This window comes from Aquarana catesbeiana, linkage group LG05 (assembly GCF_042186555.1).
Source record: "Aquarana catesbeiana isolate 2022-GZ linkage group LG05, ASM4218655v1, whole genome shotgun sequence".
NCBI lineage: Eukaryota > Metazoa > Chordata > Amphibia > Anura > Ranidae > Aquarana > Aquarana catesbeiana.
The window spans coordinates 315,844,482-315,861,817 of record NC_133328.1 but is presented as its reverse complement, the minus strand read 5'-3'; the positions used below and the strand labels follow the sequence as shown (position 1 = coordinate 315,861,817).

Sequence of the window (17,336 nt, the reverse complement as noted above, 5' to 3'; positions counted from 1 at the left end):
AAACTTAGAAAGCCATGAGGTCTACACAGCAGGGGTAGAGAGTATGAGACACTGAAATGAATGCCGGGCCTCACCTCACCAGCTGTGGTATGGGAGTTGATAGTGATCTTGCATGCTCCCCCACCGTGGCAGTACACAGTTGTTGCAATTTCCTGCCTGTTAATTAATGCTTGAATTTCATCTCGAGATGGCACAAACTCCCTGCATTTGGTTTTCTTCAGTGACTCGTAGATAAACACTGCATACTTTTCCATTTCTGAGCTTTGAAACTGTTCCCGAATCCTACAAAAGCAAAGACAAAAGACAAGATATGAGACTACTACAGAAAAATTAAACCAAAAGAAGAAATTACTGAGGGAAAACCCCACAAAACCCTTATTTCTGCTACAGCTCCAGTGTGGCAGCATTTTAAATCATGCCAAAATCTAAAGATAGTATAACTAGTGTAGACTTTAGCTTCTAGTGTTTGCTGCAGAATGTTTTTCACTTTGGTGGGATCTATGATAACAACAAACAATCTAGCTGAAGTTAAGCGCCATATTCTGGCAATGGTCACTATGTGATATTAAGAATACACTGCTCTTATAAATGTACATATTGCACATCAGTCCCTGCATTCTAGGAGCTTACAGTCTTAAGTATACTACACACCTCTCGTTTTTTTTTTTTTTTTATTCAACCTGCTGGTTGACAGCTCAGGTCAGGGCCACTGTACTAACAATCAGATGTTACTATAGCATCCTCCTCTGCTGTTCTATTGTTTTCTCCCCCCTGTCAAAAAACTCCACCATTGGCCATCTCAGACATTTTTCGGTCGGACTGGCTGCCATGCACAGGGACCGAATGTCGGCTGGTTTGGACTTAAAATGTACTTAAAATGGAACTTTAGTTAGAAAATTAAGTCCTGCTAGATGACTTCAAGCTGTCCCCTTTCGCATATAAAGCTATGTAAAATTTTAAAAACAAGTGTCTATACTGTTTAAAATTCAGTAATACACTGTCTCACCCTGCTCTGCACATGCTCAGTTGCTCTCTATTTTTAGGCACTGTGTCGAATTTGTAGAGGCCGATCTGCTGACAACCTAAAAATGTATTGTTGTTCAGGGGCTCTGGGCTTCAAAAAAATGGCAGCCTCCAGGATGAAGAAACAGGAACAATGCTGGAGGCAATTTACAGCACACATTCATTTTGGTAGCATAATTATTAATATGTACTGTATGTTTCTTGCTAAAGAACATTATTTTTTATCAAGTTATTATGAGTAAAGTCCCTGGTTGGGATCCAAACGGAGGACCGTAATGCTGCAAGGCAAGAATGCTCACCGCTAAGTCACTGTGGGGAATATTTAATAAAACTTAAGAGTGCAAAATCTGGTGAAGCTCTGCATAGCAACCAATCAGCTTCCAGGTTTTATTATCAAAGATTAATTGAATAAGCTGAGGTTAGAAGTTGATTGGCTACCATGCACAGCTGCACCAGATTCTGAGTGCTCCAGTTTTAGTAAATCTAGTAGTTCACTGCAACCATGTTTATATGACACTTCTCACTGAAATATTCCTATATATTGTTATTAAACTAAATTAATTTCTTTTTTTTAACATAGATTACAGGAGACAAAAGGATCAATTCACAAAACTTTAATACAATTAGTATCTTTATGTAAACCATGTGACTGTAATTTTCAGATCTTACTGGAGTAAATTCTACTTGAAAAAACTATCACTTTTAAAAAGAAAATAAAGTTCCTTATCTAGTGTTTTAACCTTGTGAAGTATGGGAATTTGTTTTTTTTTGTTTATTTTTTGGAATCATACTTACCTAAGTGGATGCTGCATTTGTCCCCCTCCGGCTCAAAGACTGAGAACTGAGCGATCACACCACCAATCACTTGGTTCTCAGGGCTCCCTGAGTAGAGAATTGGTGACAGTCAACCACCGTTGTTTGCTCCCCCACCATGCTCACTGGAATGCTCGGCTGTGGAGGGGGCGGCAGGAGCAGCCGGCTTAGGCTCTCAGCCGCTCACTGAGGAGCTGAGCCTGGTGCCGTTCCAGACACGTGGGCGGATCCCGACAATATGGTCGCAATCTTTCCCAAACCTGGACCGGCTCTGTGGAGTCAGCAGGCAGCTGCTGAAAACGGGTCACAGGAGTGCAGAATGGACTGCACTCCTGTGATCCATAGGAGAAGTGCAGCCAAACGAGCTTTGGGTGTATTTCTCCTTTAAGGGAACTGGTAAGGAGAGGAATACAGCATGTGCCATTGCTCGCTTTTTTATGAAGACACAAGCTCTGGGGCTGTCACCCTCATCCTCACTTCACCTAGAAAATCACTGACCCGGAACAAGCATTGCAAGTAGATGTCTTTACAATCCACTGGTTAAATGCTTGTCCCAAGTAAGTGATTCTGTAAATATTGAAGCAAGGATGAGGGTAAGATCCCCAGAGTTTGCACCCTTCAGAACAAGTTAGTAATGGCAGCTGCCATATTTCTATTCTGACATTTGATTACTCGGGAAAAGTTGCATGGGTAGAAAAAAAAGTTACCTAATGGCCATATACATTGCTGAGTGCCATCATCTTCATACCAAGTTTAAGTCATCAAATTAGGGGTAATCAAATATGTTAGGTCGATACAGATAACCCTAAACCTAGCTGCAATTTACTGCAATAGTATTACTGTGGTTTACTGTCAGAGTAGGTTTATTGTCTTTCATTAAACCTCACCTCTTCAGATGAAACTTGAGATACTTGAGAATGCTGCGGCTGGGTGGGAAGGTGCAGCTCAGGCAAGTGAGTATCTGCCAGTGGTACAGGTTCCCAGTGCTGCCAGGGTGTAGAGCTCTATTAGTTTGTTTGATAAGCTGGCAGTACAGTTCATCCCTTAGTGGTCGCAGATCATGGCCAGTCTGCAGAATGCCTTGAATTATCGGGACAGGATCAGAGAGAGATTCCAGCTGCTGCAAAGAATTGAAAATCTTGATGGCTTCATCCTGGAGGGTGGTGTAGCCTTTGTCTTTTAGCACTGTAACATAACATTAAAAGATGATATTATATTGGGGAGTTTGTTGAAGCAACCTAAACATGGAAAATCAGTGTGCATGTAGAGATAAAACAGATCCATTACTAAATCATTAGTTCTGACCCCGAGCTGTCTTTAGTCACAGATCTCCTTTTCTCCCCCTCATCTCCCCCAATGTAGATGTATTGCCTTCAGAGCTTCTGATTATCCTTGTCATCACAGATATTGACCCTGTATGCTTAGCACAGTCTTCCTGATGCTAAACAAAATCCAAAGGGCCTCCTCAGCTAAAAACTGAGAAGACATGAGAAGCTTATATTAAGGTTATGGAGAAAATGTGTATAGGAGCACTAACAAGTAATATATATATATTTCTTTATGTATTTTTTACTGACTACTAAACCACAGTTTACCCTATGCTGGCTGGTGAAAGTGCTTAGAATTTACGCCAAAACCCTAGAATCTTATACTCCCAAAAAATCAGCTGATGAAAAACTCTGACAAATACTATAATGCCAGGGGTATAAGTAATCATTACTACCACACCAAAAATAGTAGAAAAGAACATCCATGTCCCTCAGGACCAAAAAAGGAAAATTTTGTGGGACTTTTAAGCTGGATTATCTCTTGAAGAAATTGACAATGCATACACAAAAATAAATAAAATATGAGAAAAAAATGTGGACTAGAATAATCAAGCCCAACATAACAAACAACTGGGCTTTACTGGCTCAGTATGGGGGGACGACAAATATTTATAAAACATAACAAACTTTAGGCGGCAGTTGTGGCGGCATTGCGTGACAGCAGGAGGATGCTCCGGGCTTGATAATCCTTGATTCAGCAACATTTGGTATCCAGGTACTCCCTTTTTTGTGTTTGATGCCGTGGTATTGATGGGCTTTGGGTACAAATACTTGTTCTATGTACTGCTTGAATCTGGGAATATTGGTGCTTCTTGGCTATTTTTTGGTCTCCATGTACTTCAAGTCAATTCACCTGCTATACCAGCCTAACTTTCTACACTGCTATGCCATCCTGCACATGTCCTGCCTGGTGGCTCTGATGCCCCCGTGCCCTCCCCTAGGGCCAATTTTGGATGCCTCTTGTCCCATTACACCCATTGATACTACCTCTTCCTATTGGGTCCTGAAGAAGCCAACAATTGGCAAAATGCTTTGACCTTCTTATCAGAGATCTACAATACTGTTCCCATGCTGAGCCAGTAAAGTCTTGTTGTTGGGCTTGATTATTATAGTACACATTTTTTTTAAGTGCTTTGGATGTGGCTTGTGGAAGTCAACATTTTATGAAGGATCAACCACTAAACATTCTGATACAATAAAAAAATGCAGAAACTACCTAACCATTATTAAAAACAATATACAAAATATACAAAGTATGTGGCCTCTATGAACAGACCCCTCAGACCCCCATCCACAGCATCATAAAAATATACTTTATTTAATCCAGGATTCAAGGGTAGCAATTGTACCACCCGGGATAAAACCTATGCACATAGTATACAAAGCAGTGGTTGATATATTGGTCCCACTATTAGCCATGGAGTATTTATGTACCTTAACATGTTTTTGCCTAAGCACACGAAGACCATTTAAACCCCAAAAAGAAAATGCACTGCTACCCAAAATTACAGGGTCGGGTATGGCTCCACGAGCTCTATCAGACCACTCACCTTGTTGGATAACAGCATCTCTATTAAAAGCGGTGCCCACCTCTGGGTGGAGGCTGAATCCATTCTGGTTATCGGTCCTGCCAGATCTCGAGAGCGTGGGGCAAGAACTACAGTATATGCTAAACAACTTAATAACCACAGATTCAGATACTGCAGCATGGGACAACTTCAAAAACCAAGCCAGTAGACTATTATCACTAAGAATAAACAGATTTAAAATTTCATCTAAACTGCTATTACAGATGACCACTGACAAACTACAGGAACTGGAACAGGTATACGCACAAGAACCCAATACAGATAATCTCCATAAAGTACAAATGCAATCCAGAGTAATAACCCAAATGCACATAGAGAAAGCTAAGCAACAGGTTTTTTTCAAAAAACAAAAAATTTTTGAACACGGGGAGCGAGCAGGTAAATTACTGGCATATTTAGCACATTTAAATGAAAAACCCCCAGTAGTGGTGACCCTAGCCACCCCACAGGGAGAAGAGGTGACAGACCCACACCAGGTAGCAGACATATTCCTAAACTTCTACAGGAATTTATATAAAACCCAGACAATATACTCCGCACAAGAAATTAAAAACCACCTACACAGAATTCAGTTCCCTAGACTCACATTAGAACAGGCCAAGCAACTAGACGCCCCCATTAGCCAAGACGATATATCCGAAGCACTGTCCCAACTAGCTAAATCTAAGGCCCCCGGACTAGATGGCCTGCCACTAGAATTCTACACTGCATTCCCTGAAATACTAGTCCCGAAATTGCAAAAACTATACCAACAAATATTTGAACATAAATCACTCCCTCCATCAATGCAGGAAGCACAGATAATAGTTCTACCTAAACCAGGAAAAGACCTCAGATACCCCGAATCCTACCGCCCAATCTCACTACTTCAAGTGGATATTAAGATACTGGCCAAAATTCTAGCATCCCGCCTAAACAAAGTTATTCTTTCCTTAATACACCCAGACCAAACCGGCTTTATGCCTGGGAAAAATACGGCCATGAATATAAGAAGACTTTTTCTAAATATTCAAGCACAACACGACAATCGAGGTACCAGAGTAGTGGTGGCCCTAGACACAGCAAAGGCCTTTGACTCAGTGGAATGGCCTTTTCTATGGGAATGTCTACAGGAATATGGATTCGGTCCCAATTTTGTACAGTGGGTACAAATACTCTACCAGTCACCAAAAGCACGAGTTTTCGTCAATGGTTGTATGTCAGAGCAATTTCCCCTTGAGAGGGGCACACGCCAGGGGTGTCCCCTCTCTCCACTGCTATATGCCCTGGCTGCGGAACCATTGGCCATAGCTATAAGAGCTGACATGGACATAGTGGGTCTCAGAATAGGCGACTATATAGAGAAGATCGGACTTTACGCTGATGACACGATACTCTATTTAGCGGATCAGGGCCCATCACTTCAAGCAGCTCTAGACACAATAGACAAAATGGGGAAGTTCTCAGGCCTACGGATAAATTGGGAAAAATCACAGATACTCCCTATAGACCAATTTCCCCCAAACAATATACACCCGGAACTACCATTAGTCAGAGTAAACACTATCAAATATCTAGGGGTACTGGTTACAAGAGACTTACGCGAATATACAGTCAATAACATAGAGCCATTGTTTAACATGATAAAAACCAAAACGCAAGCATGGTCCAAACTACCTCTGGGAGTAATGGGGAGGATAAATATTATAAAAATGATCATCCTACCTAAGATCCTCTACATGGTATGGCATGCCCCACTATATATCCCCATAGGGATTTTCAAAAAAATGGAATCTATTTTGAACACCTTTGTCTGGGGACATCAAAGACATAAGGTAGCTTGGAATATCCTTAAAAACCCTACAGATATGGGGGGAACATCACTGCCAGATCTGCAGGAATACTACATAGCGGCACAACTGTCACATATGCACCACTACCATAACAATGAAAGACAAAGATACAGTACACTAGTAGCGAGTAGCCAAGACAGTCCCTTATCTACCCCTCTTCAAACTATACTACGAGGGGGTCAGGTTCATAGGAAAGGTCCACAATTTAATGACGGGTTACTTAAACATCACCAACGAATATGGGGACTGGCCCAGAAAAAACTTAAAATAGGGAATATCCACACGCACACTCCTTTATGGGCTAACGACCAGCTTGTGGAACTCAAAAAAATCCCAGACCCTATTATGTGGGCCAGATATGGAATTATATACCTGCACCAAGTAATGGTAAGCGCTAGGCCCAAAGCGTTTCAAACTCTTAAGGAAGAATACTCTATTCCGCAACAATTATTCTTTAAATACCTACAACTCCGACATGCCTTACGTTCTCAATTCAGAAACGAAAGTAGCATCTTGGAATATCCCCAAATCCTGGATATAATTATGGGAGCTGATTCGCAAAAATTGATATCCAACCTTTACTACTCTATAAGATTACCCAGAATTAGAGAAGTAATGCAAAAAGCCAAAACAAAATGGGAAAGAGATATAGGAGCCATTGGTGAATCAGACTGGGAGGAAATTCTAGAAAATGTTAAAGTAACATCTCCAAAACTGTCTGACAGGCTAACACAGATATACATCATCCACCAAGCATACCTCACACCTAACATAATAAGGAAATTTCAACCTACACGGCCCGTAGTATGTCCTCACTGCCAGGCAGAGAGAGGTAGCTTCTTTCACTTAATCTGGAAATGCACTATTATTCAAACATACTGGAGTCAAGTGATTAAGTTCTTACACGACCAAATGGGTTCCCCTGTGGTGCTGGATCCAAAACTGTGCATACTCGGTCTTCTTCCAGACGTGGATATTGATAAATACCAAGCCACATTTATATCTGAAGTCCTGTTTTTGGCCAGGAAAGTGATTGCTAAGACTTGGATGCAGAATGTAACCCCCACCATAACAAGCTGGAAGAGGGATGTTAATAATTCCCTCCCATACAAGCAGTTGATCTACAAACACAGGGGAAACAGTCACAAATACTCAAGGATATGGGACGGATGGTTGGGAGACGGGGAGACATGTGTATAGTAATGCGTGAAAACAAGAATATCAACACCTAATAACCAAAACGCACAACTATATAATAAACGTTCCAACTCAGTCTGTTAGAACTTTACAGAGCTATTAACAATAGATATATCTTTGCTATGCAATGCCAGCCTTGTAAGGCGCTAATGTATGTAATCGTACCACATGTGACAATATTGTATGTATCTATGCATAGATCTCAAATGTGCTGTATAAATTTATGCCTAATTTCAATAAAGACTATTTTCCCAAAAAAAAAAAAAAACCCCAAAAAGAAATCTACCCATAATGCAAAGGTATAGGAAGGAGACTGGCATTAATGTAATCCTGTTTCTTTGCTTTGTTCATTGATTTGTTAGATTTAAAAAAAATACTGTTTGAATTAATATTTCAAGTTTGTTAAGTTACATTGCTCCATAATGCTTCATACACTTCTGCAGTGTAATGCCGCGTACATACGACCAGTTTTGCCGTCGGAATAAACTCCGGTTTCTCCGACGGAACTCCGAAGGAATTCCGCTCAAGCGGTCTTGCATACACACGGTCACACCAAAGTCCAGCCATCCAGAACAAGGTGACGTACAACACGTACGACGGGACTAGAAAAGGAAGTTCAATAGCCAGTAGCCAATAGCATCCATCTCGTACTCAGAACATGCGTCGTTTTTGGTCCGTCAGAACAGCATACAGACGAGCGGTTTTCCTGATAAGAATTTGTTCCGTCGGAAATATTTAGAACATGTTCCATTTCTAGGTCCATCAGAATTTTCAAAAAAAAAAGTCAGATGAGGCATACACACGATCGGAATAGACGATGAAAAGCTTCTGTCTGACTTTTTCTGTCGGACATTCTTGCTCGTGTGTACGCGGCTTAAGAGATCTGAGCCCTCAAGAAGATACAGATAATTCAATAATTAATGGCAGTTATGTCCTGGCTTTCAGGATAAAATGAGATACTGGTATTCCTTTTCGAGTTACTCCACGCCATCAGTTCAGAAAATTATAATGCTGACTGAGGTGCTAGTGAAGGAGTTCATGTTAGATGATCAGCTGCTACAGATTGGTTAAAGGTTGGTTAAAGAATTACTATTTTTTTTTTTAAATTGCAGTCAATTTAAGGTCCATGTCATAGTGATCCCAATAATTTGTACCTCAGTTGTAGGGTTTAAATCTTGCTAAGGAATTACTAGCTTATGTAGTAACTAGCGTTACCTAGTGGAGCTGCTGATTACCATTGCACACTAGCAAATATAGCTGTATAGACAAGCACTGTAACCATTTACACAACAACTCTATAACTAGCTGCAAATTGCCTCTCTACACATCTCTGCTACAAAGTTGCTGAGGTGACACAACCCTAAAACCATGTCACACTAACAACTTGTACATCTGTAACAGCAACAAATCTCTGCCTATGTTATCTGGAGATTTAGCCCTCGTTCACATTGAAGAAATTTGTCATGCAATTTGACAGATCAAATCTCATGACAAGCCGCAGCCTATTGCCGACAATGGCACCATTCCAATCGGTGAGACGCTGACTTTGCGGCGCCGCACAGATTTGCAAAAGTAGTTCCTGCACATGCTGATTTCGGGTGCGACTTCAATGGACATCTATGCATGAAGTCGCACAGATGTCTTTCAAGTCGCACTTGAAGGGGCATTGACATGTGGCTTTGAAACCGTGTGACTTCATTTGAAGCCACATGATTTCAATGCCGCATGTCCATGTGCACCCAAAATCGGTAAAAGTAGTGCAAAGTCGTGTTTAATGTGAACGAGGGCTTATACCTGGTCATAGAATAGCTTATGACTAAAATGCCTGTCTGTTGAGCGATTACTGGTGTGCCATAATCACTAACAGCTAGTATAGGCAACATAAAAAGCAAAGGTAGTTCTGTAACTTGCTTCAGAAAATCAACTCCTCAGCCACTGGGTTACCAATAGCTGGAATCTGTGCAATGCAGACTATTCAGTGTAAATAAGTTATTCTCAAGGCCCGTAGACACACGATACGAAAATCGGATGGAAAAATTCGTACAATGAGCTGTCTGACGATTTTCGGATCGTTAGTACGGTGCTTTCGACAGCCCATTTTGCTTTTTCATCAGACAAAAGCTGGATGTGCAGACTATAAAAATTTTGTCGGATGTGAACTCAACGTCCGATTTTCATTTCATTAGTACAGTTTTCGTCCGAAAAAAATCGTAAGAACAAAACTACGCATGCTCAGAATTGAAAGAACACATACAAAACTATTCAACACATTACATCACTTCTGATGTTGTATTTTGTCGTACGAAAATTTTCGTATTGTGTGTAACCTATTAACTTTCGACATGAGACTAGAATGCCACAAAAAACTGACGAACGGTCGTCCGAAAATCTAAGCGTGTGTACAAGACTTAAGTAACAAAGAAACAAAAAAAAAAAAAAATCTGTAGCTGCTGTAAATCAATGCTATGTGACACAGACTTTAAAGTTTGTGTTTGTGTGCATGAGAACTGCTTCTCTTCCCATACAAGTCAAAGGGAGCTAAACAGCAGCCTAAAGCAGCCGGGGTCCACTTGAAAGGGGGTCAAATGCAGGAAAAAGTTTCCTATGATGAACACTGAATTATCTCAGAAGAACATCAAACTGATCTCTCATGCAAGACGAATCCACATAAAAGGAAGTTGTGTTTGCCTGCTTACATTAGCCCTTAGCGACATTAGGCTTGTGCTAATTTTTTCCTTTAGCTTTACTATAGGGTCTATTCATAAAAAATTCACTGTGTAAAATCCTTAATCATTTGCATAGCCATCACAAATATTGCCTATATATTGCCTAATATGTTTATTTCCTATGTTCATCAGCACCATCTAGTGGCCATAATGCATTATTTCCTGATTAAGGCATTTCAGGAAAATGTTATATATAGACAGACTTCACTGTATAGCTAAAGAAAAAACAATGTATAAGCCCCATGTTACTAAGAACTAGTGTAACCTGTGAAATACAACTTGTTTTCATATGTAATCTGGCATTGGAGATCAGTGTGATACTTTTTTTTTTAAATCATTCCGTGTTCATCAACAGGTAAATTCTGCTTGCATTTGACTTCCTTTTGAGTTGTCTCTGTCTGCTTCAAACAGATTTGTTGTGCCCATTGACTTGTTGGGGAGAGAAGCAATTCCAAAACACACAAACAGCCATTAACACAAACTCTAAAGGCCAGGACATTTGCGCAGCAATTTTTTTTTTTTAACCTTCTCAGCACCGGAAAATTTGACCCCCTTCCTGACCAGAGCACCTTTTACAATTTGGCACTGCGTCGCTTTAACTGACAATTGCGCGGTCTTTTGACGTTGTACCCAAACAAAATGTGCATCCTTTTTTTTCCCACAAATAGAGCTTTCTTTTGGTGTTATTTGATCACCACTGCGGTTTTTATTTTTTGCGCTATAAACGAGCATCTATTTTGAAAAAAAAAACCTATATTTTTGACTTTTTGCTATAATAAATATCCCCCCCAAAAATTTTTAAAAACAAATTTCTTCATCAGTTTAGGCCAATATAAATTCTTTTACATATTTTTGGTAAAAAAAAAAAAATCGCAATAAGCGTATATTGGTTGGTTTGTGCAAAAGTTATAGCATCTGCAAACTATGGGAAAGATTTATGGCCTTTTTTATTATTATTATTATTTTTTTTTTTTTTTTTACTAGTGATGGTGATTTGCGATTTTTAGTGGTACTGGGACATTGCGACGGACAGATCGGAGACTTTTGACACTTTTTTGGGACCATTGGCATTTATACAGAGATCAGTGCTATAAAAATGCACTGATTACTGTGTAAATGTCACTGGCAGGGAAGGGGTTAACACTAGGGGGCGATCAAGGGATTAATTGTGTGTTCCCTCACTGTGTTCTAACTGTATGGGGATAGGACTGACTAGGAGAGGAGCCATATCGTTCTTCCTACTTAGTAGGAACAAACGATATGGCTCCTCTCCTCTGACAGCACAGGGATTTATGTGTTTACACACACAAATCCCCGTGCTGGCGCTCGTGCATGCAGACGCGTGTGGTCGGCGGCGACGTGCATCGGGTTCCCTGCTGTGCAGTGGGCGCGCGCCCCCTGGTGGCCGAAAAAGGGTAGCACGTACCCGTACGGGATTTTGCCCAGGAGAGCCATTGTGCCGCAGCATATCTGCGTGACATGGTTGGCAAGTGGTTAAACAGACTCCTATGTGTATGCCATATTTATATTCTTTAACAGTAAAAATAAAACTGTATCTGTAATGCAATGTAATTTTTTTGTATCATTCAGATTCAAGGTCCAATTATGCAAACTCAGGCATAATATTCAATAGCAGTCTCCAGCAGCTGGGCCTCTGCTCTTATTATTTCTCCAATATATGAAAATACCACAAAGAAACATATCAAACACATAAAATTGATATTTTTTTCGCTCTTAGCTAAATAATCAGCTGTTCATACAAATCGAATTCACTGGTTATCCTTTCACTGACTTTTCTACAATGTATGCACTATAGGATAAATTAATATATCAGCACTCACAGCTCAAATTGATGTCTCCATAGGGAAGGGGTAATAAAGGAGAATGCAGGGGGTGATGTGTATATCTCAGTATTGGGTTTCTTCTGTAAATCTGCTCCACAACTTCAGGGTTCAGGCAGTTCTCCTTTAAAAAAAATAATATTATTTTTAAAGCAGAGCATACATTTATATAGGTCATTGAGATAGGATAATCAAGATTTAGGATAGTAACATGCCTTACTGTTTTGGTAAGTTTTTTTAAACTGATGCCTTTTCCTTCAAAATTAGTTGGAAATGCATGTCAACTTTGCACTGAATATCAACAGCTGTCGAAGAGTGCTGACATACATTGTAAATCACATTGAAATGCTTTGTTGTAAGTTTTAACAACATCAGTTGACTTGTGTTTGACAAAAACACAAGGGTAGGTTTCCAGCCAGAGTTCAACAACTTATCATTTAAAATGCTTGCTTATAGAAATGTCTTACAGCGATTGTTTTCTTGTGCCGAATACACTGAGCAAAGTTATAAACGCAACCCTTTTGTGTTTGCCCCAATTTATCATGAGCTGAACGCAAAGATCTACGACTTTCATTTTTTCAGATCTTCGACTTTTACACAAATGGCCTATTTCTCTCAAATACTGTTCACAAATCTGTCTAAATCTGTGTTAGTGAGCACTTCTCCTTTGCCGAGATTATGTATCCATCTCACAGGTGTGACATAACAAGATGCTGATTAGACAGCATAATTATTGCACAGGTGTGCCTTAGGCTGGGCACATTAAAGGCCACTCTAAAATGTGCAGTTTTACTGTATTGGGGGGTCCAAAAACCAGTCAGTATCTGGTGTGACCACCATTTTCTTCCCGCAGTGCAGCACATCTCCTTCACATACAGTTGATAAGGTTGTTGATCCTCTTCAATGGCTGTGCAAAGTTGCTGGATATTGGTAAGAACTAGAACACGCTGTCGTATACGCTGATCCAGAGAATCCCAAACATGCTCAATGGGTGACATGTCCGGTGAGTATGCTGGCCATGCAAGAACTGGGATGTTTTCAGCTTCCAGGAATTGTGTACAGATCCTTGCAACATGGGGCCATGCATTATATCATACTGCAACATGAGGTGATGGTCGTGGATGAATGGCACAACAATGGGCCTCAGGATCTCGTCACGGTATCTCTGTGCATTCAAAATGGTTGGATGCACTGCCAAATTCTCTGAAACGCCGTTGGAGACGGCTTATGGTAGAGAAATTAACATTCAATTAAAGGGCAACAGCTCTGGTGGACATTCTTGCAGTCAGCATGCCAATTGCACGCTCTCTCCAAACTTGCGACATTTGTGGCATGGTGCTGTGTGATGAAACTGCACATTTTAGAGTGGCCTTTTATTGTGGCCAGCCTAAGGCACACCTGTGCAATAATCATGCTGTCTAATCAGCATCTGGATATGCAACACCTGTGAGGTAGATGGGTTATCTCTGCAAAGGAGAAGTGCTCACTAACACAGATTTAGACAGATTTGTGAATAATATTTGAGAGAAATAGGCCATTTGTGTACATAGAAAAAGTCATAGATCTTTGCGTTCAGCTCATGATAAATGGGGCAAACACAAAAGTGTTGCGTTTTATAATTTTGCTCAGTGTACAATACGTGGCATACAAGCTGGCATACCAACTGGAGAAATGCTAACATTTTTTCATTCAATTCAATATACAGTAGCTGCACTAACAGATTTATTGTATGTCCTGCTTACCTTAATGTCCTGTATAAGTTGCTGTGTTGGAGTATCAATAGGTGCCTTAGTGTCTATGACATTCTGAATAGCACTGGACCACCTTGTAGCTTCATTTAGCAGTTTTGTGTAAAGACGGTAGCAATGTTTGCGGCCATACACCATTACATTCCAGTATCCTGTTATTCAAGAAAACTTAGTTACCATGTATGTAAAAACTTTGTTTACACATGTAAGCATTCTCATCATGTCCTGCTCCATAAAGTGTAGCCCATCCAAACTATTTTTTTATTTTTTATTTGGAGTAGATGGAAAAAGTTAGATCCTTTTAGGGGTTTTCTGGTGCTATGTCCCTGTTTTGGCGATTTCTCTCTCTTAAATGGGGCCACAGATAGCGGGATACCTGACAGAGCTACTAACCCCGCCCTACTCTGTTAAAAAAAAAAACAACAACTTTTTGCTGGAGTCTTTATTCTTTATTTGTGCAATCCAGTCATTAAAGAGGAACTGCAGTCTGCTCACATAATTTGTAATAAAAACATCTTTGTCATTCTGAAGCTTCCCTCCAACCACTTTGCATATTATTTTATATATATTGCGATTCTGTACTTGCCAAATATGCTGCAGAAATTTCCCTCCACTGAGTCTTGCTGCAACCATATTAACTATGGGCAGCTGAAGCTGCTGCCTGTTCACTTCCTGGATTTGTACAGACACGCACAGGCACACTTCCAGCTCTGCAGCTCTCACTGACCCTCTTATGACTTATCCTCCTCCCTTTCTGGCAAACTCTAGAAAGTGTTATGCCCCGTGCACACGGTCGGACTTTGTTCGGACATTCCGACAACAAAATCCTAGGATTTTTTCCAACGGATGTTGGCTCAAACTTGTCTTGCATACACACGATCACACAAAGTTGTCGGAAAATCCGATCGTTCTAAACGCGGTGACGTAAAACACGTACGTCGGGACTATAAACGGGGCAGTGGCCAATAGCTTTCATCTCTTTATTTATTCTGAGCATGCGCGGCACTTTGTCCGTCGGATTTGTGTACACACGATTGGAATTTCCGACAACGGATTTTGTTGTCGGAAAATTTTATATCCTGCTCTCAAACTTTGTGTGTCAGAAAATCCAATGGAAAATGTGTGATGGAGCCTACACACGGTCGGAATTTCCGACAACAAGGTCCCATCACACATTTTCCGTTGGAAAATCCGACCGTGTGTACGGGGCATTAGAGAGAGAGCTGTGCATGATGTCATAAGCTTAGGCTTTTTACCAGACAAGAAACAGGAAGTAGGCTGTATAAGGTATTCACCGGCAGAAAAAATAAAGTTTAGTTTTTAAAGTTAAAACAACAAGGGCAGAAAATATAATCGATGGAAAGTTGAAAAAATGACTGAAGTTCTGCTTTAAACCTAGTAAGCTGTGGAACTAGGGAGAAAGGGAAAAGAAATTAAAGATCTTACCAGTTTCCTTAAAAATCTTCTCTTCAGGCTGTACCACAGAGCAGAGGCTGTTCAGAACCAAGGTCCCCAATTTCATGGCGTTTTTCTCTGAGTTCTTATAATAGTCCAAGGAATTATGGGTAAGAACAAACCAGCGCTTCTTCAGTTTCAAAGAGGACATCTTAGGGCTATTTTTCACTTCCTTGTATAACCAACCTTTCAAACCATATACAAATTTAGTATTTTTGCTAAACAGTATATCCAAAATATTTTTTTTCCAAAAATATGATTTGATATGATAAAATCAAAATGACAAAATACATACTTGCCAACTGTCACGAATTTCCCGGGACATTCCCAGGATTTAGCGCCCTTTCCTGGATTTAGCCATTCCCGGGAAATGTCCCGGGAAATTCTTATTTTACCGATTTTTTTTCTTTTTTCCTCCGCCCGCTGCTAGAGGTCGGTGGCCGACGGAGAAAATGTCTCCACCGGCCGCCATTTTCCCGGAGGCCAAATTACTATTTAGTAATGGCCAGGTGACTGCCAATAGAATTTGAGCTGTGGCACCGCCCACCTCCCGCCCCGCTGCCGTCTGTATGTGACCTGATGTGGGAAGGGGCGGGGCGGGGCTGGGCGGCGCCGCAGCTCAATTGCTTTTGGCAGTCACCCGGCTATTTTGTCCCGTTCTGCACTGCTGGGAATGCCTGATCTGTAAGGAAAGGGGGAGCTCCATTGGGGGATGCCTGGTGTAAAGACAGGACTCTGCTGGCAATGCCTGATGTAAGGGGGGACTCCGCTGGCAATGCCTGATGTAAGGGGGGACTCTGCTGGCAATGCCTGATGTAAGGGGGGACTCCGCTGCCAATGCCTGATGTAAGGGGGGACTCCGCTGCCAATGCCTGATGTAAGGGGGGACTCCGCTGCAATGCCTGATGTAAGGGGGGGACTCCACTGCAATGCCTGATGTAAGGGGAGACTCCGCTCCAATGCCTGATGTAAGGGGGGACTCCACTGCAATGCCTGATGTAAGGGGAGACTCCGCTCCAATGCCTGATGTAAGGGGGGACTCCGCTGCAATGCCTGATGTAAGGGGGGGACTCCGCTGCAATGCCTGAGGTAAGGGGGGACTCTGCTGCAATGCCTGATGTAAGGGGAGACTCTGCTGGCAATGTCTGATGTAAGGGGGGACTCCGCTGGCAATGTGTGATGTAGGGGGGACTCCGCTGGCAATGGCTGATGTAAGGGAGGACTCCGCTGGCGATGTCTGATGTAAGGGAGGACTCCGCTGGGGACACCTTATGGCATCTGGTGGCAGGTGATGTGGCAGGTGACATGCTCAGGGTTCCCACTGATTCTGCATTATGGTGAGTTAAATAATTTCATTCTATATTACAATGTAATAATAGAAATAATGCACTTCAATCATCCTGACACCATAACAACCATGGTGCCGGGATGATTGAAGTGCTAACACCAGGTGTTGGGAGTATCTTTATCTGCTGATTTGTTAAACTTTCTGGAATACACATATTTCTACTGTTGTGTAGGATCTGGACCTGCTGTCACTTCATCTTTCTTTCTTTCTCCCTCCATCCCTTATTCATCTCATACCACACCCCTTCCGAGCCACGCCCATTTAAGACACACCCACTATTCCGCTCAAACCACGCCGCATTTTTCTGTTAGTGTGCCCCGCCTACAAAATAATGCCACGCCCCCTAATTATAGCAAGGCTCCACCTACATGCAAAAAAGTGTCCCGAATTTTTTTTTTTGCAATGTTGGCAACTATGCAAAATATAATAAACATTA

At 41.3% G+C, this 17,336-nt stretch overlaps 1 protein-coding gene across 1 annotated transcript in view; it reads right to left on the bottom strand.

Annotated features, from left to right (window-relative positions):
• MYO10 (myosin X) overlaps positions 1-17,336 on the bottom strand; it is a 280,901-nt gene that overhangs the window by 14,195 nt on the left and 249,370 nt on the right. The window contains exons 31-35 of the mRNA XM_073630851.1: positions 15,544-15,738; positions 14,092-14,249; positions 12,350-12,473; positions 2,724-3,021; positions 75-282 (exon numbers count right to left, since the gene is read on the bottom strand). Of these exons, the coding sequence (XP_073486952.1) occupies positions 75-282; positions 2,724-3,021; positions 12,350-12,473; positions 14,092-14,249; positions 15,544-15,738 (983 nt within the window). The remainder of the gene's footprint in view (positions 1-74; positions 283-2,723; positions 3,022-12,349; positions 12,474-14,091; positions 14,250-15,543; positions 15,739-17,336) is intronic.